This window comes from Telopea speciosissima, chromosome 3, assembly GCF_018873765.1.
Source record: "Telopea speciosissima isolate NSW1024214 ecotype Mountain lineage chromosome 3, Tspe_v1, whole genome shotgun sequence".
Taxonomy (NCBI): domain Eukaryota; kingdom Viridiplantae; phylum Streptophyta; class Magnoliopsida; order Proteales; family Proteaceae; genus Telopea; species Telopea speciosissima.
In genome coordinates this window covers 24,222,372-24,247,711 of record NC_057918.1, presented here as the reverse complement: position 1 = coordinate 24,247,711, position 25,340 = coordinate 24,222,372, and the positions used below count along the sequence as shown (strand labels likewise).

At 42.9% G+C, this 25,340-nt stretch overlaps 1 protein-coding gene across 2 annotated transcripts; it reads right to left on the bottom strand.

The window, feature by feature from the left end:
• Window positions 1-236: 236 nt before the first annotated feature.
• On the bottom strand, window positions 237-24,505 carry LOC122656658. Of its 2 annotated transcripts, none has more exons than XM_043851268.1 (9): window positions 24,232-24,505; window positions 23,739-23,816; window positions 22,764-23,633; window positions 21,445-21,563; window positions 21,266-21,342; window positions 9,443-9,515; window positions 2,603-2,693; window positions 2,446-2,508; window positions 237-920 (listed from the first exon to the last, which is right to left on the bottom strand). In XM_043851268.1, the coding sequence occupies exons 2-9, from the start codon at window positions 23,811-23,813 to the stop codon at window positions 279-281; spliced, it is 2,010 nt and encodes a 669-aa protein (XP_043707203.1). In that variant the 5' UTR covers window positions 23,814-23,816; window positions 24,232-24,505; the 3' UTR covers window positions 237-278. The 2 variants fall into 2 exon arrangements, with proteins under 2 accessions (XP_043707203.1, XP_043707204.1); XM_043851269.1 differs by having other exon boundaries at window positions 21,275-21,342.
• Between the last annotated feature and the right edge of the window lie 835 nt (window positions 24,506-25,340).

The window sequence follows — 25,340 nt, the reverse complement described above, 5'->3', positions numbered from 1 at the left end:
AAATGTAAAACATGCTTAACAAGTTACTAACAATGGTGGCAAGCAAACTAAGGATTGACAAAAGAACTAAACATAAAGCAATTTAGCAATCCAAGAGCTCTTATAAGGGAACAACATTAAACACACGGCTGCTACTAACATCTAAAACTGTCTGCTGTTTGGCTACAACAATTCAAGCCCCCAATATCTACAACATCAATTTGTCATTTTGAACCACTTTAGCATAAATCTTTTGTCTTATGTAAACTAAAATTTGTATGTACAATGAAAACTTCGTCCTAATCTATAATCTCTCCTTCTTCTGGCTCGGACTTCTCAGCGTCCTCCATCATATCATGCTTAGCTTCCCCGACATACTGGTGAAACATTTCCTTTTCAGGATCACTGTTATCACAATCATTTTTATCACCATCGTCATATGCAGCAGTATGATATTTTGGACCCTCAAATTCCTCAACATTGGAATTCTCAAGAACCTTATAAACACCATTATTTCCCTGCTCTGAAGAATCCTCAAAAGCCTGACCCTCAAAACCCATCTCTCTAACTGTAACTGAGGGGAATATCAAAGGCTTCTCAGGCCAATCTTTAAAGAAAGAATTCAGCATCATGAACCTGAAAGCCTGCAGCAGATAACTCTTATCTCTCTTTATCTCTGCACTTAGAAGCTTCTGCAAAAGGGTTGGCTGTCTCATCATTGAAGCAGGCACGGTAGAAGAACTGTCTTTACCACATTTTCCTCTTTTACCATACTTGTTCCGGGATCTCCGATTCTTAATTTGGACCTTTTTCTCCATATGGACCTTTTTCTCCTCCTCCCTTCCACAAACCTGTGTATCAAACTCGGATAGATAGTTTGGAGGAATTTCCGCAACTTCAACACCCAACTCAGCCTGTTTTGCCAGAATCTCCTTAAGTTGCTGCAAGCACAGCTAATATATTACAACTACTAGCAAAACTTAAGCAGATCATAAAATTTCTCCAGCAAAAGATGACACTAAATGGGGGAGTTACCCATACAAGAGAACCAACACCACAGAAACGAAGTAAAACATAAAAGGTAGTTCTCCAATTAAATAATGATAAAATGGGAACTGAGTGGGGAGGTTTCTGGACTTTCAGCCAAAGTAACAAGGATATTCCATGTTTAAAATCAAGGCAATATCAGACATTGTAACACATGTGACAAACACTTGACTTTAGATGACTCTTAGTTCATCATATATTAGTTGTTCTTAACTACATATTCTCCTACTGTTAATAAAACTTCTAAATGTTCAGACAATCAAATCATATTCTTTCTATACCCCAAACCAGTAACCATACCCAATCATTTACCCAAAAAAACAAACATACCCAATGTAACAGTCACCTAGTCATGCTTCTAATTCACCCATTCTATTTTGGAAGCAGTTGAAGCAATCAGATCAATCCACTTCGCACGGATCAGCGAAATGGGCTTCTTAATACTCTCTTTTGCTGTACAATTAGGTTTTTGAAATCTAAACCTAATTAGATGGGTTAACAATTATTTTTATTTTTTTTTGGTAAAGGATAATTCATTGATAAGCAAGTGAAGAGCTTGTGGCTACAGAGATACAAGGCTCCTTGAGCCCCGGAGTGGAATTTGGCCACACTGTCATACACTGCATTGACAGGGCCTTCCTGGCTAGAGAATCTGCCTCACTATTGGCTTCTCTAGAAATAAGAACAAACTTACAGGACTATACATAAGAAGATAAACGCCTAATATCCGAAACAACAGATGGGTTAACAATTTATAGCAGCATCAACTTGAACTAAATAATGTATCAACTTGTTTATTTCCTTCCTACATACATATACTTTGTTTCGGTTTTTCATAGTTTTGGAAACCTAATACTTCTTATCAGGACCTTAAATGTACTGCGAATTACAGATAGCCAAAGGCAGGTGATAGCTATAAATTAGTTTTATTACCTAAATTAAGGATAACTATTAGTATGCTTCCCATGTATACACTATAACAAAATGTACAAAAAAATGGGAAGCATACTCGTTTTGTTAAAACTCTGACTCTTTTTTTAAATTAGTTTTGTTAACATCATGCGTCCACTGTTTTGACCCCCAATCAAACCAGCTGACTCAATCCAGACCCCAATGTGGATGTAACTCGACGTTGTGTCTACACTAATTTATTCTAAAAGTTTCGTGTACAAAAAATGTAAGTAAATGGACATGTCAACATGGGATTCATTGAGACAGTGAGTTTTACACAGTACGACACCAATACATCTGCTTTGACATTAGCCCTTCTATAAGGTATTCATCCATCAGAAAGTTCGAATTTATGACTTAACTACACCATGTAGACAGAGAGAAAGGTTCACCATCCATTCAGCACCTCTCTCAGTGTTATATTCTTGTATCTCCCCACAGTACAATATATGAAATAGATGTTATTACCTGACAGCGTCTTTTGGCATCATTAGCAATAAGTTCAGGGTTTTTCCTTTTTTCGGTAAACTTCTGCAAGATGTACAAACATTTTTGAAATAAGGATGCCCATTTCAGAATAAGAAACAAAAATATTAAGTCAATAATAAGTGAAAGTTAATCAGACCTGCTCTACATTGACTTTCGATGGGTAGTTCTTCCTCCTCTCTTCACGCCATTGTAGGACTTCTTGTTCAGTGTAGTTCAAGGGCAGAGACCTTTCATTTGAAAGGGAAAAAAAATTCTGTAAGTCCTAAAGCTCTGTATTGTGTGTTGTGTGGTGTGCATGTATATTGAGAGAGAGAAGCATAGGACAGAAGAATAGAAGCAATCAATATTTTACATGACACAAAGAATGGAATGATCTAAGCACTATGAAGAATTACATGATATAAGTACTATGTATAACATGAAATCAGACATTCAGATCTGGAGTTTCATTTATAATTGGATTGTAACAACATCCCAAGTTGAATCCAACAGAAACCCAATATGAGTAGGTTATATTAATATAATATAACAAATCAATATACAATATAACCATTGATTGCCCATAGAATAATTGAACTGATGTTGAGTTATAACTAAAATTTGAAAGTTTGAATCCCATTTACAATATTTTAACTTCGATTTTAACTAGGATTAGATATATCTGGATCTGATCCCAAATCTAAACTAGTCTGCGACTTGAATCCTTCATTTATAGATCTAGCAGTTGTCAGATAAAGTTTGGATCTTGGAGATATGTATATCAGTATATATAATAAATTCAAACTGAAGATAGAAAAGACATGCATAGGAAAGAAAGAAGAAACCTGACCTGTTAAATCGATAGAAGAATTGATGTGATGGAGCCATGAACCCTTCTCCTCCCCTCCCCTCCAGCCCTCGGCCACCCCTTTTTGATTCCCCCGGCACCCCCTCCCCCCTGCCCCCCCTCCACCCCCCCCCCCCACTGCTGCGTCCTCAACCCCTGCCATCACTCCCATCCCCACCCCCTCCGTTTCCACCTCTGGTCCCAGCTCCTGGTCCTCCCTTTTATGCCAGGCTCCTTCTTCTCAGCTTGACACTTCCCTTCATTATTCAAAACCCCTTACTGAAAATGGCATTCCTTTCTCCCTTTGTCCCAACTCCATCCTCTCCCCTGAACTCCCGAAATGGTCCTCCTGCCTTGTTGGTCACTTCTTAGGTGCTCGGCCTTCTTTCACCATTGTCCAGGCTTCTCTCACCAAACAATGGAAAGCAGCTGGGCTGCTCGATACTCACCTCCTTGACTCAGGAGTGTTCCTCTTCAAGTTCTTCTCTAACGAAGCCAAGTCTCGCGCTCTTGATGGTGCCCCTTGGATGGTGGGCACCAAAACTATCTTTCTTCGACAGTGGCAGCCTCATCTCCTTCTCCACAAGGTCGACTTCAACACCATTCCCTTGTGGATCACTCTCCCTGGTCTACCCCTCCAGTACTGGACCAAAGAGAGCCTCAGCCATATTGGTTCTGTTCTGGGCACTCCACTTCGCACGGATCAGCGTACTCTCAAGCTAAATAGGCTTTCGTATGCCAGACTCTGTGTCGACATCTCGGCAGATTCCCCTCCCCCTTCATCCATCTCTATCAAGGAAGAAGACGGCTTTTGGTTTGAACAGCCTGTGCGTTACGAATGGATTCCCCCCCACTGCCAACAATGCAAATCGTTTGGCCATTCAAACTCTGCTTGCCCTGCCTCCATGTCCCTTGCCTCTGCAGCAATTGCATTTGGAGCCACGCAGCCTGCTTCTCAGGCTGATCACCTTCCTGCTGCGACTTCCTCTCTTAATGAAGTCTCCGCCACTGCTGCCTCGCCCATCGAAGACCCTTCTCTTTCAGTGTTTCGTGGCAGAACCCCTAAACGAAACCGTCACCAGCGTCGTCGCCCCAACCGTCGTCCACGGAGTTCCACCGCCATCGTCGCCGTCGGAGCCTCTGCTTTTTCTGAAACTGCGCTTGTCCCAGTCATCGAGGCACCTCAGGCTCTCGCCCTGCAACCCCTGCAGTTGCCAGATCCCTCGATTATTGAGCAGGTTGACAATTTAGCTGTTCAAGAGCTAGAATCTTTCGCTAACGGAGATCTGCCTGCTCTGCCTTCCTGCATCTGCGCAAGCTCAGCGATGACACATCTACACCAGGCCACAGTCTTTCCCTCTGAGCTTGGAAGAGCCGCTGACTCTTCACCTACCCCCCTAAGACGTTTTGCAGCTCCCTTGTTGAGATTGCCCATGTCGTCGCTGACGCAATTGAACCCCTGCTGCAGGCCTGCCCCCCTTGCCATTCTCTCGCCTTAACCTCTTCCTCTGCGAAGTCCCAGATTGCTCCAGCCCCTCTTTTGAACACCCCCTCCTTTTGTCTAACTCCATTCGAACCTCTAACCACGCTCTTCCCCTTTTACCCTCCACTTCACCCTCCTTTTTACCACCATTACCCCCTTTGCTTCCTACCCCCTACACTTCACCCCTTTCTTTTGTTCCATTCGGGCCCACTCCCTTAGCCTTTATCCCCCCTTCTCCTTCTCGGCCCACCACTGAGGCCCATTACCCCCCACTTCTCTCTCGGCCCAGCAGCCCTGATCTCTCCTCAGCCCTTTACTCTACCCAACCCACTCCTTCTCTTGACCTCTTACCCCCAGCCCAAGCCCAGTCTTTCTTTACCTATAACTTGCCCATTTGCCCGCCCCCTGCCTACCTCTACCATAAACTTTTCCCCAACCCCCCTTCCCAATCCCTTACCAGGTCCATCTCCTTCCCCTCCCTCTCGGACTCCCCCCCTCCCCTCCCCTCCCCCCTTCCCCCCCTTCCCCCCTTAACCCCCCGGTTTCATCTCCCCTCCCCCCCTTGATCCCCCTCCCCTCCCCCCTGCAGGCCTCTCCTTCGCTACCCAGCTCTTGTCTTCTCTCGCCGTCGCTATCGCAACACCCCTCCGGTGCGCACCCTGCCATTCTTCTCTTAGTTCTCATGTCTGCTGGATTCCTTTAGAATGTCAGGGGTCTTAATTCCCTGGCTAAACATCAGGATATCAGGTCTCATATCAATTCTACCCATTCTTCTTTTTGTGCCCTTCTTGAAACTCGTGTCCAACAAGATAATGCTTCCCGTTTAGCTGCCTCTATTGCCCCTTCCTGGTCCCTTCTTTCCAACTACAATCATTCCCCTCTTGGTCGGATTTGGTTCCTTTGGGACCCTTCCAAAATCACCACCTCTCTCCTCTATTCCTCCTCCCAATTCCTCCATCTTAGCCTTTCCATCCCCAATTCCCCTTCCATTTTCCTTATGATGGTTATCTATGCCAGTAACCTTGCTGCTGACCGTTTGTCTCTTTGGCATGACCTCTCCCTCCTCAAGCCTTCCTCGGATTCCATCCCTTGGGGTTTAGGTGGAGATTTCAATGTCGTCCGTTCCCAAGATGAGAAACTTGGAGGCAGACCGATCGACTCTCCCTCCGTTCTTGCTTTTAATGAGTGCTTAGAAGATCTTGGCCTTGATGACCTTCGGTGGACTGGCTCCCCCCTCACCTGGAACAACCACCGCTCTAGCCCTGGCCGCATCGCCTGCAAGCTTGATCGCTTCATTTCTAATGAAGCTTGGCTCTCCTCCTTTCCCCACTCTCTTGCCAATTTCCTTCTTCAAGGCTTGTCTGATCACTGCCCCTGCCACATCCAAATCCATTCCTACTCTTCTTTTGGTCCCAAGCCTTTCAAATTTTTTGACATGTGGACTTCCCACCATCTTTTCCACCCCACCGTCCTAAAGGCTTGGCGCACCCCGGTCTCCTCTCCTTCCCTCCCCCTCATTGCTCTTTCCAGGAAGCTTCGCAATACCAAAGCTGCCCTGAAAAGGTGGAATCTCTCCACCTTTGGTAACATCAACTCCAAGCTCTCCTCTTGTAAATCCAATCTCTCTTCCATCCAGCTCAAACTTCAATCTGACCCTCTCAACCCTTCTCTTGCCTCCGAGGAATTACATTCCCTATCCTCCCTTGAGGAAAGCTTTCTTCGCCAGAAAGCCCGCATCAAGTGGTTTGACCTTGGAGATCTGCCTATTTCCACAGATCTCTGAAAGCTCGCCTCAATTCTAACTCCATCACCCTTCTTCACTCCACTGATGGCTCCCCCCTCACGTCGGTCCATGACATCAAATCTGCCTCCATCTCTTTCTTCGCCAATCTTTTCAACCCCCCCCCTTTCTCTACCCCCTCGATTCCCCCGAATCTAATAAATAAGTTCCTCCCCCCCCAGGTCGCGGACTCCCTCATTAGTATCCCCTCAGATGATGAGATCTCCAAGGCTATCTGCTCCCATAAGTCCAACAAAGCTCCTGGCCCTGATGGCTTCAGTATGGGTTTCTTCCTCAGTTGCTGGGATTCCATCAGGGGTGACCTCTTCAAAGCCATCCGCAGCTTCTTCTACAAGCCCAGCCAGCTGACCCAGGTTAATCAGACTTTCATCTGTCTCATCCCCAAAAAAGAGGGAGCCACACCTCTCTCGGATTTCAGGCCCATTTCCCTTTGCAACCTCATTTACAAATTCATTGCAAAAATCCTTGCCAACAGAATCAAGGCTGTGATCCCCACTCTTGTTAGCCCGAACCAATCCGCCTTCATTTCTGATCGTAGCATTGCAGACAACATCATCCTCTGCTCCGAGATCGTGAGGGGTTTTGACCGCAAATCTCATTCTCCGTCTGCCCTCATGAAGATTGACCTACATAAAGCTTTTGACTCCCTTCGTTGGGACTTCATCTGTGGGGTGCTCTCCCAAATGGGCTTCCCCCCTGCCTTTGTCCGTTGGATTCATGCTTGTATCTCTTCCCCCTCCTTCTCCGTTCTTGTCAATGGTTCCCCTGCTGGCTTCTTCCATTCCAAAGTGGGTATCCGTCAAGGCTGTCCCCTTTCCTCCTTCCTCTTCTCCATCGCCTTGGAAGTCCTTTCCCGCAGCCTCCAATCCAAAACGGATCTCCATCTCATCTCTCCCATCCCTAAATGCAAGCATATCAACCTCACCCATCTCGCTTTTGCTGATGATCTGATGATCTTCTCCAAAGCTTCTCACTCTTCTATCTCTGCTATCATGGATTCCCTTCACCTATTTGAATCCCTCTCTGGTCTCCGCATCAATCTCCTCAAATCCAAAATCTTTCTCTCTGGTATTCCCGATCTGGATAGAGACTCCCTCCTTCACCTGACCGGCTTCACCTTAGGCTCCCTCCCAGTTAAGTACCTTGGTCTCCCCCTCATTCCGGCCCGGCTCTCTAAGCACCATTGCATTCCTATGTTGGACAACATCCACAAGAGTCTCCAGCTATGGAAAAGCAAACTCCTTTCCTATACCGGTCGCCTCATTTGTATTCGCTCCGTCCTCCAAGCCACTTACATCTACTGGTGTGGGATCTTTGCCTTACCTAAAGCTACGTCTCAAGAGATGGAGCGCCTCTTCTGCGCCTTCCTCTGGGAAGGGGCCGAAACCTCTAGGTTTCTCCACCCGATCTCTTGGAAGTCCATCTGCCTTCCCAAATCTGAGGGAGGCCTTGGGATTCATCGTATCAAAGGTTCCAATACCACTGGCATCCTCAAGTTGATCTGGAAAATCTCCTCCCGCCAGGATTCCATCTGGGTCAACTGGGTCTACTCTCATCTTCTCAAGTCCGACTCCTTATGGACTGCCTCCATCCCCTCTGATGCCTCCTGGATTTGGAGAAAGATCCTTGCCCTCCGCCCCCTGGCCCTTCGTGGAATCTCTACCTCCATTGCCCGAGGCTCCTCTACCTCCCTCTGGCTTGACCCTTGGCACACCCTTGGTATCCTCTTCTGCGTCCTCGGCCCCAGGTCCATCTATTCCTCTGGTTCTCCAAAAAATGCCCCCCTTTCCATTCTCATCTCCTCTGGGTCCTGGTCCCCCCCCCTCTTGCTCAACCCCTCTATTGTTGATCGGATTTGGCCTGCTCTCCCCCCTCCCCTCCCCCCCAATGATGACAAATTTTTGTGGTTGCCCTCTCCCAATGGCCTCTTCACCTCCTCTGCTTGGAACTTCGTCCGCCTCTCCGCCCCCTCGGTCCCCTGGTACAACCTTGTCTGGTTCAAAGGACACAGTCCTCGCTATAGCCTTACCACCTGGAGAGCCCTCCGCCTTTGCCTCCCAACCCAAGCCTTCCTTAACCACCGCCACATCCATGTTTCCACTACCTGCTCCCTTTGTTGGAATGGTCTTAAGGACATCCCCCAGCTCTTCTTTGACTGCCCTTTCACCGCTACCATCTGGAAAAAAGCCCTTTCATCCATTTGGCACCGTTGTAGGACATCCCTCCCCTTTGACAGAGAATGGCCTTGGGTGACTAAGTCCTTCGCAGGGACCTTGATCTGTGACACCATCGGCAAGCTGATCTTTGGAGCCGCTTTACACCACATCTGGATGGAGCGTAACATTAGGAGATGGACTTTCAACTCTCTATCCTTCAATCTGATTTGGAAAGCCATCTCCATTGATGTCTCTTCCAAGCTCAGCCATATCCCTCTTCGCGCTATCAGAGACACCCCTAGGAACAGGCACATTGCTGTCTTTTGGGGTCTTGATCTGGACTCTCTTTTTATTTCCACCTCTGCGTAGGTCGGCTGTTGTTTCTCCCCCCCCCCTTTTCCCTTGTATATTCTTTTCTCCCTTTCTCCCTGCCCCCCCTGGGGTAAGGTAATACATTTTATTCACCCAAAAAAATAAATTCAAACTGAGTAAACCTAGATCCAATGAAAATCCAATCCATCAACAGCTTAAACAACAATGGCCACTATTACACTCTCATCCTATGGTTCGATGAGAAAGTTCTAGGCCCTTGTACCAGATCAAAAGGTTGGTCACAACTCAAAAATGTAAGCTTCATGTAATTTAAGTTCGTTAAGAGCTTCTTCTTAATTATAAGAAACAGAAATAAACCAGAGACTCAGCAGGATTACCTTCGATCTTCCATCTCAGCTTGTTTGGGAGAATAAGAAAGATCAGATTTTCTTGCTCTGTCATTCCTGTTCCCTGTTTCCAGAAATAAAATGTTTAAAAATAATACCAAACCTCCCTTTCCATCTTAGGGTGAACTAAAGGAAAGGAAATTACAGAATACAGTGTGACAAATAATATATGAACATACCCAGTCATCAGAAATGTAAACACAGTACTTCTATGAGTTCTATCATGGAGGGTAACATAAGTTATAAATGGATTTTTCACCATGTTCATATTTATTTTCAATTCTGATCTCACGCATAACATGGACTGCATGAAAAGTAGGGGTGGGCAGCCCAACCAGAAAAAAACACAGGGTTGGACTGAAATTTTTAACCTCGGGTTGCTTGGGCTACAAAAAGAAAACCTGACTTGGGTTGGGTTGGGCTTGGGTGGAGGCCTTTGGTAACCTGAAACCTGCCTGAGCTCAAGCCCAAAGAAAACCCGAGCCTTTCATGTATGAATATACATATATGTGTCAAATATCTGACATTTGAGATAGTCAATACTCTAGATCCTATACATGTTGATGGTAGCAGAGTTTATTGACTTAGAATTATTTTTTTGTGACGAAATGATACACTTGCTTTTGTTTTAAGGCGAATTATTATATCACAAGGGTCTGTTATTTTTCCAAATATCACAAGGTATTTATTATGCCAAGTGGACAGATGATATGTCCATTCCGACTGTTGGATAGAGAGAACATGGTCTAGACTAGCCACGTGTCAAATTTCAGAGCCTAATTCAATCAAATACCCCACTTTGTATTGGCACACATCTCATGTATGTCCATACATGTGCACCAATACTCTAGACATTACTTGTGCACTCTCCTAGTGAGAATAAAGGATTTTGATTAAAAAATGTAAAAATTGATGGCTCAGATTTGCCTTGTGATCAGAAACATCACCTTCCATTGTTACATGGATAACTACCCAATCAGGATTATGTGTCGGATGATAATTTTCGTATACATGTAAATGTGCCTCTTGCATTGCCATTCTCTAGAATGAATTTCATTAAAATTGAAATACCCACCCAAGCCTGACCCAACTTGAGAAATATGGGCTTAAATACTTTTTGATTGAATTGGGCTTGGGCTGAATTGTGACAGCAGCAAAACAGACCGATCAGTACTTGGTGAAGAATGGAGAAGAGATGAGAGGAAAAGACCAATCGATCAGGGTTAAGTGCACACCTAATCGTAGGCAGTTTATTTATAAAGACAGATAAAGATGATTTACAAAAAATAACCTCAATATGTGCGAGCAACTAATACACCACAAAACTAAGGAACCGAAACTAATAGAGAAGGAAAAGAATACCAGAAATATTCCTCAACTTTAACGCTCCCCCTCAAGCTGGAGCATATACATCACCTATGCCCAGCTTGGAACAACCTACTCGAAAGGCCGGACGAAACAAAACTTCAGTGAACATATCACCCAACTGACTTTTAGAAGCATCATATGGAGTAGAATCAGTTTCCTCATTACTGCATCCCGCACAAAGTGACAATCGACCTCAATGTGTTTGGTCATTCATGAAACATTGGAAACTGGCAATGTAGACGGCCGCTTGATTATCTTAAAACATATGTATGGGTTTAGTAACTGGAAACCAAGCTCTTGCAGGAGTGATTTCAACCACATTAACTCAGCCGTAGTATGAGCCATAGCTCCATACTCGACCTCAGCATTAGACCTCTCTCTATTGTAGTCCGCTTATTACTCCACGTGACAAGGTTACCACCAACAAATGTACAATAACCTGAGGTAGATCTCTTATCACCTTTAGCACCAGCCCAGTTTGCATTAGAGTAACCAACCAAATCAACATCATTATTAGGTCTATAAATGAGGCCCTTCCCTGGAGCACCCTTAAGGTACCTCAGAACTTGACAAGCAGCCTCCTAGTGAGCCTTCTTAGCTGATTCCATAAACTGACTTATGATGCCAACAGCAAAAGATATGTTTGGCTGGGTAACAAAAAGATAGATGAGTTTACCGACAAGTCTCCTATATTGATGCTTATCTATAAGCTCCTCACCATCATTTGCCCCAAACTTCTGATGTGGGTCCATCGGCATATCAACTAGCTTGGACGTGAGCATACCAGTCTCCGACAGAAGGTCCAACACTTACTTCCTCTGAAAGAGGCTAATACCCTTTCTACATCGAAGCACTTCAATCCCAAGAAAGTACCAGACGGCACCTAAAATTCATCTGAAAATGCTGAACTAAATAAAATCTCATCTCAGCAATACCAAATGAATCATTATCAAAAATAATAATGTCATCAATATACACGATCAACACAATCACCCTAATGGTGTGGTGCAGCCACCATCCATAGACCCCCGCCTCCTCCTCCCTGAGTGACCCCTACTTCCCCTCCTTGTCGTCACGGCAGACCTTCCTGGTGTGGTGCATCCTCCACCCAGCCCCCCATCCTCCCCCACTCTTCTCCCTGGCTCTGCCAAACCTCCATCCCTTTCCTAGGGATGTATGGTGTGGAGTTCTCTTTCCAATTAGTTCCGTCCAGCTCTGGGAGAGGGTCTCCCTCTTCATTTTGTTCCCCCTCTTTAGTTGGAACTTCTAAGGTTGCCCCTGCCCAGTCACCCTCGGTAAACTGAACTATGAAGCTCTAAAATGGCATAACTCTTTGGTTGGCCCTTTCATTGGTAGTAGACCCCTCTTCAACATCTTCAAGCGCTCCCTAAGTAAACAATGGAAGCGAAGTGGAGTCATGGATACCTAATAGATAATGGCTTTTTCATTTTCAAGTTCTCTGATGAAGACAATAAAGTGTGTGCCCTAGAGGGCGGTCCATGGAATGTCAGATGGAAACCTATCTTTTTATGCCAATGGGACAGATATCTCCTGCTCTGTCGCATTGACTTGACTTCCATCCCTCTATGGATCACTCTACCTGGCTTACCGCTGCACTACTGGCACTTTGATGGCCTTAGTATCATTGGTTCTGTTTTAGGGAAAACTATGTATTCTGATGGGAGAACCAAGAAGATGGACTGACTGGCTTATGCTAAGATGTGTCGAAATCTCAGCTAAAGAGCCCATGCCCCCCCCCCGGCCAACATCCATCATTGTGGTAGACAATGAAAGGTTCTCCTTCAAGCAAGAGGTTAGCTATGAGTGGCTCCCTCCCCACTGCCACTTCTGCAAAACATTCAGCTACCCATCCACTAAATGCTCCCCTCGCTCCACAACCATCAACCTCCCTTCCTCTTATGACCCTTCTTGTTCCTCTAACCCTGTCCCTAGTATTCCGTGACCACTAGCTTCCTCTCTCCTTCCTTTGACCAGCAAGCTCCCAACTTACGCCTTTTTTCTCATACCAATCTTGTTGCTCGCTCCCAGAGTCGTGGCCGACACCGGCAACGAAATCAAACTGCTAACCAACATTCTGAACCTCTATCTAGTTCTCCCCAAGGTCACAAAAAAAGTTTTCCCTCCCTACCGTTGGTCCCAACAATGCCTTTATCTACTGGTCCCAATAGCTTTTCCTCCCTGTAGTCTGTCGGCGACAGTGATGTTGCCGCTCCCGAGATTGTCATTGACTCCTTTGTCCCCCTCCTCCTAATTGCCTGAGGAGCAATACCCATCTGGGTTCCCCTGCCAGCACACCACCGTCTCTATCTCCCTAAAACTTGCCTCAGCCAGCAACCTTGCCCCTCCTCTCTTCGCCTCGCACTCTTCCTGCCTTTGTAGGGATGAGGACCTCATCTCCCACCCCTTTACCCCCGCATACCGCAAACCATGGGGAAGGCCCCACACCTGGTGCAAACCAACTATTCCCCACTACTTTAAACCCGCATTTCTCTAGGCCCTCATTACCCATTCCACCAAATGGGCCTACCAACCCCAACCCTCATTTATCCCAACATCTACCCATTGGGTCGGCCCAACTGTCCACTTTCCAACCCACCCCTTCCATCTTAGACCCTGGAATAGCCCACCCGTCTGAGACCCCCGCCAACCCATCTTCTTTATGAGTCTCCCCCACTGTTTCGACCCCCTTCCTCTACCACCAGTCATGCGAAGAGCCCCTCTCGAAGGCCTACCACCACAACTCATCCTCCTCCCCTTCGTGAGAATAGGTGTCACCATGGAGACAACTCTGACCAGCCATGACCAGTCCCCTTGTCCCTACCTTAAGGGACCTTTGCTGCATCTTCCCCAGATTTCCAAATGACTCAATGTGTCGTCTAGAACACCAAGGGCTTAATTGTTAGTCCAAGCAGGCCCAAGTTCGCTCCAGAATTAAATCCCTTCACCCTGCCTTTTGCTGCCTCATTGAAACCATACTCAAAGAGCCTAATTCCTTCTGCATTGCCTCTACCATTGCCCCTTCTTAGAATTTCTGCTTGAATTACACTCACTACCCCCAATGGGCACATTTGGTGCCTCTGGGACCCCTCCATTATTCAAGTTTCAGTCCTTTTTTCCTCATCTCAGCTTTTGCACCTTTGGGTTTCAGACCCTTCTAGAAACCTCCTCATCCTTTTCACCACCATTTATGTTGCTAATTGTCCTTTTGAGCGATCCTCTCTTTGGGCAGATATTCACCACATTGCTCTTCATATTGGCTCTCTCCATTGGGCCTTGGTGGCGATTCGATTTGGCCACAAAAAACTGGGAGGTGGTCGGCTAGATGGCCCTTCAGTAAAAGCTTTTAATAAGTGCCTAGATGATATTGGTATGGATGATTTGAGATAGACTGGCCTTAAATTCACTTGGAACAATAAACGCAGTGGTGACTCTAAAGTTGCTTGCAAGCTTGATAGAGTCCTTGTCAATGATGCTTGGCTTACCTCTTTTTCCTACTCCCATGCCTCCTTTGATGTCCATGGCATTTCTAACCATAGCCCCATCTCTGTTTCCGTCTAGCCTTACACTTCCTTTAGCCCCAAACCTTCTAAATTTTTTGATATGTGGTTCTTCCACCCCGACTTTCTCTCCATTGTTGAACATGCCTAAGCCAAGCCAATTAAAGCCCATTCTCCCCCCACATTTCCTTCTCCAAAATGGTTTGGAATGTCAAATGCAGCCTTAAATCCTGGAACTCCTCATTTTTTGGGAATATCTCCTCTTTGGTTTCGGATTGCGATGCTAAACTCAATGATATCCAGTTGAGACTCCAATCTGACATCCATAATGCCTCCATTTCTGATGATGAAAAATGTCTCCCTTAAGCTTTTTCCCTTGGTGGCCCAAGAGGAGAACTTCCTTCGCCAGAGACTAGAATCAAGTGGTTGGAGCTTGGTGACTCTAACATTGCATTTTTCTATAGGTCCTTGAAAGCTAGAACAAATATTAGCTCTATCACTAAGCTTTTGGTCAGAGATAGCTCCTCCCTCCCCTCTACTGAGGTTATCAAGTCTGAGATTGTTGACTTCTTCAAGCAAATTTTTAGGCCCTCTTCCTCACCCCTCCTGCGACTATCCCTAATGGTCTCCTCAACAAATCCATTCCCTCTTCCCTACTTCACTCCCTTCATGTCATCCCCTATGAAGAGTAAATCCTCTCTATTGTCCTCTCCTATAACTCTATAAGGTCAATAGAGCTCCCGACCCAGATGGCTTTAGTATGGATTTTTTTCTCCTCCTAGGATATCATCAAATCGGACCTCATCAAAGCCATACAAAGTTTGTTTTTTAACCCCAACCAAGTGAAAGGGATCAACAATCAAACCTTTTTTTGCCTCATCTTCAAGAAATAAGGCACCTCCTCTTTGACTGATTTCCATCCCATCTCCCTTTGCAACTTATTGTACAAGTTTGTTACATAAGTCCTCACCAATCGGCTCAAGTTTGTGGGTGACCATCTTGTCAGTGACAATCAATCAGCTTTCCTCCCTGGTAGAAGCATCTCGGACAACATTCTTCTTTGCAATGATCTCGTTAGAGGCTTTAACCATAAAAATACTCCCCAACTGCTCTTCTAAAAGTTGACATCATAAAGCTTTCGACTACTTGTTTTGGGACTTCATTGTCAGTGTCTTGTATAAGATGTCCTTCACTCCTGCTTTTGTTAATCGGATCTATCATTGCATTTCTTCCCCCCCCCCCCACTTCTCTGTGCTTATTAACAGTAGTCCCACAGGGTTTTTTGCCTCCTCTGTTGCCATTCACCAAGGCTGCCCCCTCTCTCCCTACATTTTCACCCTTGCCCTAGAAGTGCTTTCCAGAAGCATCCAGTCTTGTATTGACCAGCGTCTCATTTCCCCATATGTCGAAATGTAAGGTCCTAAGATCTCCATCTGGCCATTGTTGATTATGTCATAATCTTATGCAAAGCCGATATCCCTTCCTTGGAGGCCATTATGTCCTGCTTGTGCCACTTTGAGAGTATGTCCATTCTCCATGTTAAACACTCCAAATCCCTCTTATTCCTGGCTGGGGTCGGATCTCTGATGATGTAAAGCCCTCTTTGATTGATTTGTTCGAGTTCTCTTCTAGGCCATCTTCCAGTCAAGTACTTGGGCTTGCCTTTGATCCCCTCCTAGTTAATAGCTCATCATTGCTCCCACCATACTAGATCTTTTGCGCAAGAGGCTCCAACTTTGGAAGGGAAAGCTCCTCTCTTATGTCGGCCGCCTAGAGCTGATCAGATATGTTCTCCAGTCCTCCTACGTTTACTAGCCCGGTATCTTTGGGCTGCCCCAGTCCATCATTTCGAAGATGGAGTCCCTCATTTGTGCCTTCCTTTGGAAGGGCTATGATGCCACCAGATTCTTGCACCCTATCGATTGGTCCTTTATCTGTCTCCCCAAAGATGACGGGTTCCTTGGTTTGAGAAGAGTTAAACATGTTAACTATGCGGGAAACCTCAAATTTATTTGAAAACTAGCAGCCAAGACGGAAGAGTATCTGGTTTGATTGGGTCTATTCTCATCTTCTTCATAATGACTCCATTTGGACTGCTCCCACCATTTCTGATGCTTCCTAGGTCAGGAGAAAGATCCTAAAGCTAAGGGCTCTTGTTTATGGAGTTATTAGATCCATGTTCGATAATGGTGCCTCCACTATATATTCTGGCTAGATAATTGGCACCTACAAGGAGTTCTTCACTTGGTTGGTGACAAAGTTATTTACAGCTCCAGATTTGGCAAGATGGACATGATCTTTGATAACATTCAACATGAGAGATGGCCTCCCCCCCCCCCTCCTCTCCATCCTTGACTGCCATCTAGAATGCCCCTTCGAGTATTATTCCCAAATGGCCTAGTGGTAGTAGTAACATCGTCATTTGGTCTGTTTCTTCGATGGACCTCTTCAGTGCCCTGTCGGCTTGCAACCTCATTAGGGCTTGTGGTTCATTTAAAGCTTGGCGTAATTTGGTCTGGTTTAAGTGCATATCCCCCGTCACAATTTCACGGTTTGGAGAGTGTTTTCCCGCTGCCTCCCTACTCAGACATTCCTTCTTCATAGACAGATTCCAGTCTCTCCTCTTTGTTATCTTAGTTGGAATTTCTTTGAAGATGTGGATCATCTCATGTTTGTCTGGCCCTTCTCCTCGCTTTGGACAGGTCTTCTGGCTAAATGTTGGCCTCGTAGAAGAAGGATTCCGCCCCTTGAGATAAGTGATCCGGCTTGACATGTCCTTAGTTGGTAAGTCTTATTGTGACTCAGTGGGTAATCTTGCATTCGGTACCGCCATCTACCAGATCTGGTTTGAGTGTAACCTCAGAAGATGCACCTTTAAGTCCAGATCCCTTCAGCAGATATGGTATTCTATTCTCCTTGATGTCAGGTTAAAGTTTGCTGCCACCACTGCTCAATGTGCTGATACCCCTAAGTAGGGGTGTCAATCGATCGGTTTGGGCTGCTTTTGGTGTGGGAATGGTGAATCCGAAACCAAACCAATAAGGAAAGTTCAGTTTCGGTTCCGGGTTCGTATCGGGTTGGTTTCTGTTTCAGCCTGGTTTGGGTTTAGTTTTACATATTACACAAAAACAATGGAAATATCTGTTTTTTTTAAATGGCTTTTTGGCTGTTATCGGTTTCTTATCGGGATAGATCGGTTTGGTTTCGTTTCGGTCCAGTTTTCAGCCGGTTTCGGTGTCAGGTTCTTTCGGTTTCCAGAGTGGTTCAGTTCAGTATCAGGGTCGTAATACCCCAATCCGAAACCAGCCTAATAAGGCCTCGGTTAGGTTCGGCCCAGTTTATCTAGTTCGGTCCCAATTTTGACAGCCTACCCCTATGAATAGATTGATTATTGATGTTTGAGGTCTTCCCCCATCTATTTTACAGTCCCTTGCTCCCCCCTTGAAAGTTGTATAGCTTTTCTCCTCCCCCCCCCCCCAACCCCACTCTTAAGGGGTCCCTCGTTTTTCTCCACTTTGGTAATGAATTTGTTTTTCACCCAAAAAAAAAACACAATTACCCTAGAGTCTCAATAATGAACAATAATTGAATGATCAGAATACTACAGTGTGAATCCACATTGAGTAACAATAGAGCTGAACCTATCGAACCAAGCTCGGGGCAATTGTTCCAAAGCATAAATCACGCTACGTAACTTGCAAACTTACCCAGCATTCTCCTACTGAGCAACATACCCAGGAGGTTGCTCCATGTACACTTATATAACGGCCAATCAAAATTAACTGCCAAAGAGAAGAGTACCCAAACAGTGATCAAATCACTGATCAGTCTGACTCCGATACCATGTGACAGCAGCAATCAGAACTAATCAGTACTTGATGAAGAATGGAGAAGAGATGAGACAAAAAGACCACTTGATTAGGGTTAAGTGCACACCTAATCGTAGGCAATTTATTTTTTAAGACAAATATAAAGATGATTTACAAAGTACCCTCAGTAAATGTGAGCAACTAATACACCACAAAACTAAGGAACGAACACTAAAAGAAAAGGGAAAGAATACCAGAAATACCCCTTAACTTTTAAATAAATAATCCCAAACCCAAGATTGGATAGGGCTAAGGGTGGGCTTGATTTCCTATACCTTGGGTTGGCCTCGAGCCACACTTCTAGCCCACCCCTTATGAGAAGTCTAAGTGCAGATATTTTTCCCATCAATCAGATTAGAATCCCAAGCCATCTAGAGTGGTCTTAGAAAAAGCAAAAAAAACATTGATTTTCTCTTCAAATAAATGATAGTAAAGAGAATATAAACCAAAAAAAAAAAAGACACCACTGATTTTTTATAAATATCGGTAAAATTATTTAATAAGATTTATTCGTTGACTAAAATGATCTAGAAACTTTGATACATGTCAAGAAAATCTACAGCTTTGAAATTTAGAACACTTCTCTACAAGCATAACCAGGTTCACATCAATAGAACTCTCTGGATTACTTAAATATTGCCACCTGAATTAACTCATATTAGCCACCTGCACATGGCAGAAATCTCCGGATCGCTTATTTTAGACTGCCTGCAATTGCTAATACTTGATATATATTCAGTCTTTTTGAATAATCTAGGGCGCCATATTATGAAAATTTTCATTATTATTTCTGATGCAGATCGAATCGATAGATCAGCTTTTGGTGGGTAGGAGAAAGTGAGTCAGCCAAGTTATGAGAGAGAGAGAAGGGACATCATAGGGATGGGGAAGAAGGGAGAAAACTCAAATTGTTGTGTGCGGGGGGAAGAGAGGAGAGAGACTACAATCTCTACTCAAACAAAACCCAAATTGATGGGTGGTAGGTAGGAAGAACTTTAAAACCCTCCCAGATAGGATCCCAAGTCAACCCCACTCGGATAAAAACTAGAAATTTGACAGAAAACTCAAACCTCTCAGAATAACACGAAACTTAAGGAAACAAAATGAATAGGAAGGATAAGAACCCTTCAAAAGATGGGAATGATCCAATTAGCGGGTTTGGGAGTAATTTAGGAAACAGTGATAACCCGGGCGGAGATCTCAAAAACAGTGAAACTAAAATTAAATCCAATCCAACCAACAGATTGGTCTGAAATTTGGATCAGATCTCTGATTCAATAATCTAAATCAAACCCCCAAAGTAATCCAAAGGCTGGAATAAAATTAATTTGAAAAGTTTTAAATCTGAAATATATGAAACCTGCAGAATACGATTAAAATTAATTTCGGGCCTCAAAATGGGCCCCAAATCAGATCGAGTTACCCTCTTGGGGTACTCTATGAAACCCCAAAAGATGGGTCTGAACAGATGAATAGATTCCTTTCAGACTGAAAATAGCACATAAAACAGGGCATCCGCCAGCCAATAGTACAGATATTAATGTAGTTTAAAATCCTATATTTCTATAACCAAAATATTCCACAGATCTGAGAATTATACTGCTGAAGTTCAGAGATTAAAAACTAAACAGGGAAGTATTAATCAATAGGAATAAGATCAGTACCTGATGTGAGATTAAAACAGAGTAAAAGAATAGAGAGAACAGAGAAGAAGGACCAAGGCTTCCTACCTGCGGATCAGTTTCCTACTGCTAAAGGCTTCTCACCAAGGTTTCTCACCCCATAACTGAATCACATAGCTCTTGCACAAAGGCAACTCAATTTCATTCCAAATCCAAAATCATCTATGAGCCTTGGCTATTACAAGCTATATATAGAAAACGAAATAAGAATCCTAATCTGACTAGGAAAACCAAATTCTATTGATAATTACAAAACATAGTTGAAAAAGGAATCATAATACTAATAGGAAAACCTAAATAGCTAACTAACTAAGCCTGATCCTGTATCCCCACCTTCTACCCATATTTTAGGCCCATTACAATGAAACACATGGGATCAAAGACCCAACACATACATAACCCCACCCAAGGCTTATTTCCAATAAAATAAGCCCATTATGTGACATATCTACATCACAAATTCTATTCAATAATCAAATTGTGGGGGATGCTATTAGGCCTTTACATTGCTTTATAGTGCTGAAAACAGAAATAAAAAAGCATTAAAAAAAAGACTCCTAAACCTCCCACCCGATTAAAATTAAGTGGCATTCCTAAATTGACTGATCACTAAAAAGGAACTAACCCGACTTAAAAAAAGAAACCTCCTCTTGCATGGGCTGAGATGGAGTTCCTTAACTAATAAGGAAACTAAAGAAATAGTAAAAAACTGACTTAAAATAAATCTGGAATTTATAATTCTTATTCCAGTCCACCTAGACAACTTTATCAATAATAAATTAAAGAAACAAATCTCTAAAAACTAGGACACTGCTTGCGGGTAGAGAGGATTCCTGAAATTCAGAAACTCTATAACCACAAGCTATAAAACACACTCATATGGGCCCCACAAGTTGTGTGTGAAGATAAAATTCCTAAAAATCAAGAATTATGGAACTGCAGGCACATAAAAGCCTCCGAACTAGCTCCACAATATCTGGTTTCTAGAAAAATCAGATCTGAACAAATTCTAGAACTGCAGGGGTTGTTTGAACCAGATGAGCCGAACTAGCCCTGCATTACTTTCCTTTTCCGAAAACCTAACCTCCATGTTTAAGTTTATCGTGTTAATTTTGGATCCAAATGTTTGATATGCATCACTCAGTAGCATTTATCTTGGCAAGACATGGAACAAGCTCCAGAGAAACACATGGGTCTCTCTTTTTCCAGCCAATAAAGCATCTTTGATCTCACATGTTTCGTATCAAATGTGTTCACAGTATGTGTCAGTGGGTTAATTAAATCTCCATGTGAGGAAATCATCACTATTTGCCCAGGAATAAATTACTACAAAGTTGATATTTTAAGTAGAATCACGCAAATATAAAAGACCAAAACCTTTTCCACCATTCCTGTTGAAGTTCCTGAAGTTTCCCTCTGCACCTGCCCCGGAATGAAACTGGGATTTCTGAAACCTGCTCAAATTTGACTCCATTATGAAGAATATAACGTATATCTAGATGATTCATAAATGAAGAAGAATGAAAGAAATTTCACAAGTACCAAAGAAAGTGAACCTTGGATTTGCTGATTCTCGTCTTCCTAAATTCTGATAATTTCTAGAAAACTTCTGGACTCGAGGATTCCTTGGGTTTCTGTATGAGATATTATTTCCACCATTTTTTACACAATTCCCCTGGAACAGATGTAGCATAGTGTAAAATGTGTGTGAGACATTACACCATTTTTTAGTTATTGTATTTCAAGGCAATCCATAAAACTTCAGTAAACCTATCAAATGTATCAAATAAGAAACTTATGAATTCCAACCTAGTCAATTTGGGAACCTAAACGCTTTCTAAATAAAAGTGATGAATTCACAGCTTTAAACATCATACTGTGAAAAGATTCATTGACAAACGCATGCACCCTAGTTCACCTAATTAAACCACAACTTAATGGTAGATGCACAACCTAGGATAAGCTATCAAAATGCCTAAGAGAAACATTAATAGAACAACCCTCTAGTTTGACTAATGAATTTTCTAAAACGGAATGTTAGTGCTATGCTCATCATTGACCAAGATACCACACGTAGCTGGGATCTGACAGTAAAGAAGTACACTACCCATGCATCGCCACCACACCAATTTAATGTGAATGGCCTCATCATTTCATTCTCTTTAATTTCACTCCAAAACATGACCCACCTTTAAGAGGAGATTCAAAATTCAAAAACCCAAATCACCTTGATGACTCCCTGAATTACTAATAAATGTTATTCACCCAAAAAAAATACTAATAAATGTTTTTAAGTAAACAATTATTTAAAGACACATCTTTGGCTGCCACATTAGCAACCAGTCTTCTCCTCTTCTAGGCATAGGCCCTATCTGGAAGTTATTAACATGAATATGAAACACGGGAGGCAATGTTGCATTTACAGCAGCACCAGCCATAGAAAAACAACTTGGACATGAGTTCAACTCGAGCCCAACTACTCAATCCCCTTCCACATACATGGCTAGTGTTCCATAGGTAACAGAAAAGTTTCCCCAATTTAGCTGAAATTTGTCTCTGATGAATCTTAACTAAAGATGTTCAAAAGGATGTTGTGAAAAAACAGCTATCATGAGAATGGATACTCATAAGAAAACCCAACAATAGATACCTTTATTTTCCATTATACAAAAACAAGAGGGTAGTGGAACTAAATTAAGGTATCTCTAAATCAGGTTCAGAAGTAACCAAATCAAAACAAGAAAAAGAACCAAGGAGAGGTGTGAATCTATTTGGGCAACAATGGAAATTATCTGAGAGAGCAACATCAATATCATGTTCAAGATAGAACGCATATAGCCAGGATTACTAAATTCTTTAGGCAGGTAAGATTCACCTGTGACTGCATGAAACTGGCTTGTTGCAAGTTCTGATGAGTTTGTTGCATTTGAACCGGACATGTAAGCGATGGAAGAAAATTTCCTTGTAGTTTCTCGGCTACAAATGGTGACTCTTGAAAAGCATTCTGACTCATATTAGGTGGGATAAAAGTATGAGGATCTTGTTTATTGTGCTCTCCAGCTTCATTTGAGTTGACCAATGCTCCATGTTGACTTGCACTACACATTTGATTCTGCAAACATGATTGTCCATCTGGCATGCCAATATTTGGGTTCACATGATTGTGAGAATAGGCCTTCCCACTTTGCACATTCATGGAAGCATGTGGTTGCAAGGGTCCAATCTGACTTGAAGCTTGTGGATAGTTCTGCATAAACAATTGCCCATGGGCTAGAGATGGCACAATTTGATTTGAATTCTGTGGCAAATTAAGGAATACTTGCCCATGTGCGGGAGGTGTCAAAATTGGATTAAAATTTTGTTGGGTGGGGTTGGGAAAAATCTGTCCATGGGTTTGCATTAAATGATGAGAACCTGAAGGACCCAAATTTGGCATACCCATATGAATATTTTGCAGCGGGAGGTAATTGTTAACAACATTTGGGAAGCAATGTGAAGGCACCATAGATGGTCCAGCAGGCATAGCCATATAATTTCTATTTAAATCACTCAAATTGATATTTAAATTCCCAAATGGTCTCTGAAGATGGGGATTAAATACATTAACTTGAGAATGAATTTGTAAGGAATTTATAGGAACTAAAGGGTTGTGATAGACACAAGAAGAACATGGACGCTGGTGGATGAGATTGCTACCAACTGATAAAATCCCTGAATCTGCACGACAAGGATCTGATGATACGACCTGATTTAAAAAAAGATAACTGATTATACTCTAACACAACCCAATGGGGGGAAATAATAAGTTAAGAAGGAGAAATGAACAGGAAAGAATAAATAAATAAATCACCTGTGGAGGAGCTGAATTGTTGCTTCCTTCAGTCTGAATTGGATTGGGTAGACGCGGAAACGAAAAAGGACGCATCTTCTGATCAAATATAATGAAGTTTACGCAGCATGTTAGAATTAAGAAAAGGAAAACAAAACAAAAAAGTTTTCATAAACAGAAAAGAGCAACTCCCCTTGGTTCTAAAAAGCCATCTTTCCTTTTCGTTTTTTCACACAAACAGTGGGTTCCAGCAAAGGCAAAAAAAAGTAGTTCATTCTCCCTCTCATAATCCCTCAAAATCAGGTATTAGAAAAACACTAAAACCATCAAAGCCAACCCCCTCCCCCAAATGAGGCGCTAAAATCACCACCAAAAATTTCTGCTCTTGCATGTAAGTTCCTCAATCCAACTTTATTTAGAGAATCAATACAAAATAAGTGAAACAGTGCTAAACCTCGATGAAGACAAAACACGAAACGATGGTTTTTAAGTAACACAAGAGATTGAGGAATACCAGAAAGCTGCGGGATTAAACTACTTCCAGTCCAAAACAAGGATTGCGGGATCAAAAACCACCTTCCTCCTCCAATCCTTCACAAGCAGGTTTAGGTGTTTAATAAGTATTCAAACCCTTTGGAACTGAAGGCAAGGTCACAAGGGTAATGTGGGGAGGAATTGAAACCCTTAAACGACGAAGAAACATTGTCTCCTCGTATAGAAGAAACCCTGCATTTATTCACGCCTCCGTGTTCTTCGTCACTCTCCTACACTACTCTTTTTCCACAGCCTCAACGCAAGCTGCGACTACTCGGGACTAAAGGTAGTCGAGAGTTGTAATCGAGGGTACTGGCGCGAAGACGTCTTAATAAAGGAAAAGGGTAAACCTATACGTCACACCCAGTAGTGAATCGCCACTAATTTCACGATGCCAGCTTCTTTTGCCATGTGACAACCTTTGATGGACGCACCATCGGACCAACCTACGGTTAGGGTTCTGTTATTGGATTCTTATTTCAATTTCAATTTGACTTCTTGAATAATAATTCTCACATTTTTTTTTTTTTTATTATTTGATTTTATTAATGGAAAATATACCATTTAATAATTTAATTTTAGAAATAAAGTTTCTCCATTATGGTAACTCTATTTATGATAATATTAAAGGAAAATTAACATTGCCTAATCATGTGGCTCCTATACCTAGATACTGGAGCGTGCGAAATTACCATCATGCTCTTGTGAAACCGAAAATTCAATCTATGTTGATGTCCTTATCTGTACGTGTTCTCATTGGTCCCCGCATTGGTGTAGGGGCCATGCAACCAAGTAACGATCTCTTGTCCTAATAATAATATTTATAATAACGATGGTAATAATAATAATAAGGTTGTCAGACTATGAGCGTATGCTAGCGCCTCCCTATGTCTATCCCTTTGTCATATCATTAGAGAGAGGAGAGAGATTGAAATAGGGAGGCGCTAGCGTACGCTACGTAATCAAATAGGGAATTCAATTCCTAATAATAATAATTAATTAATAAAATATCTATACTAGTAATTATTTTTATAATAATAAATTTGATAAAAGTGATGATAACAATAAAATAGTAATAATAATGATGAT

Bases quoted from the DNA above. Each gene is read 5' to 3' on its own strand.
- LOC122656658 (XM_043851268.1), bottom strand. From the start codon at position 23,813: ATGCGTCCTTTTTCGTTTCCGCGTCTACCCAATCCAATTCAGACTGAA. The intron at 23,634-23,738 runs GTGATTTATTTA...TTTTTAAATCAG, and splicing joins ACAATTCAGCTCCTCCACAG to GTCGTATCATCAGATCCTTG. The intron at 21,564-22,763 runs GTGAATCTTACC...CATCTGTTCCAG, and splicing joins CCAGTTTCATGCAGTCACAG to GGGAATTGTGTAAAAAATGG.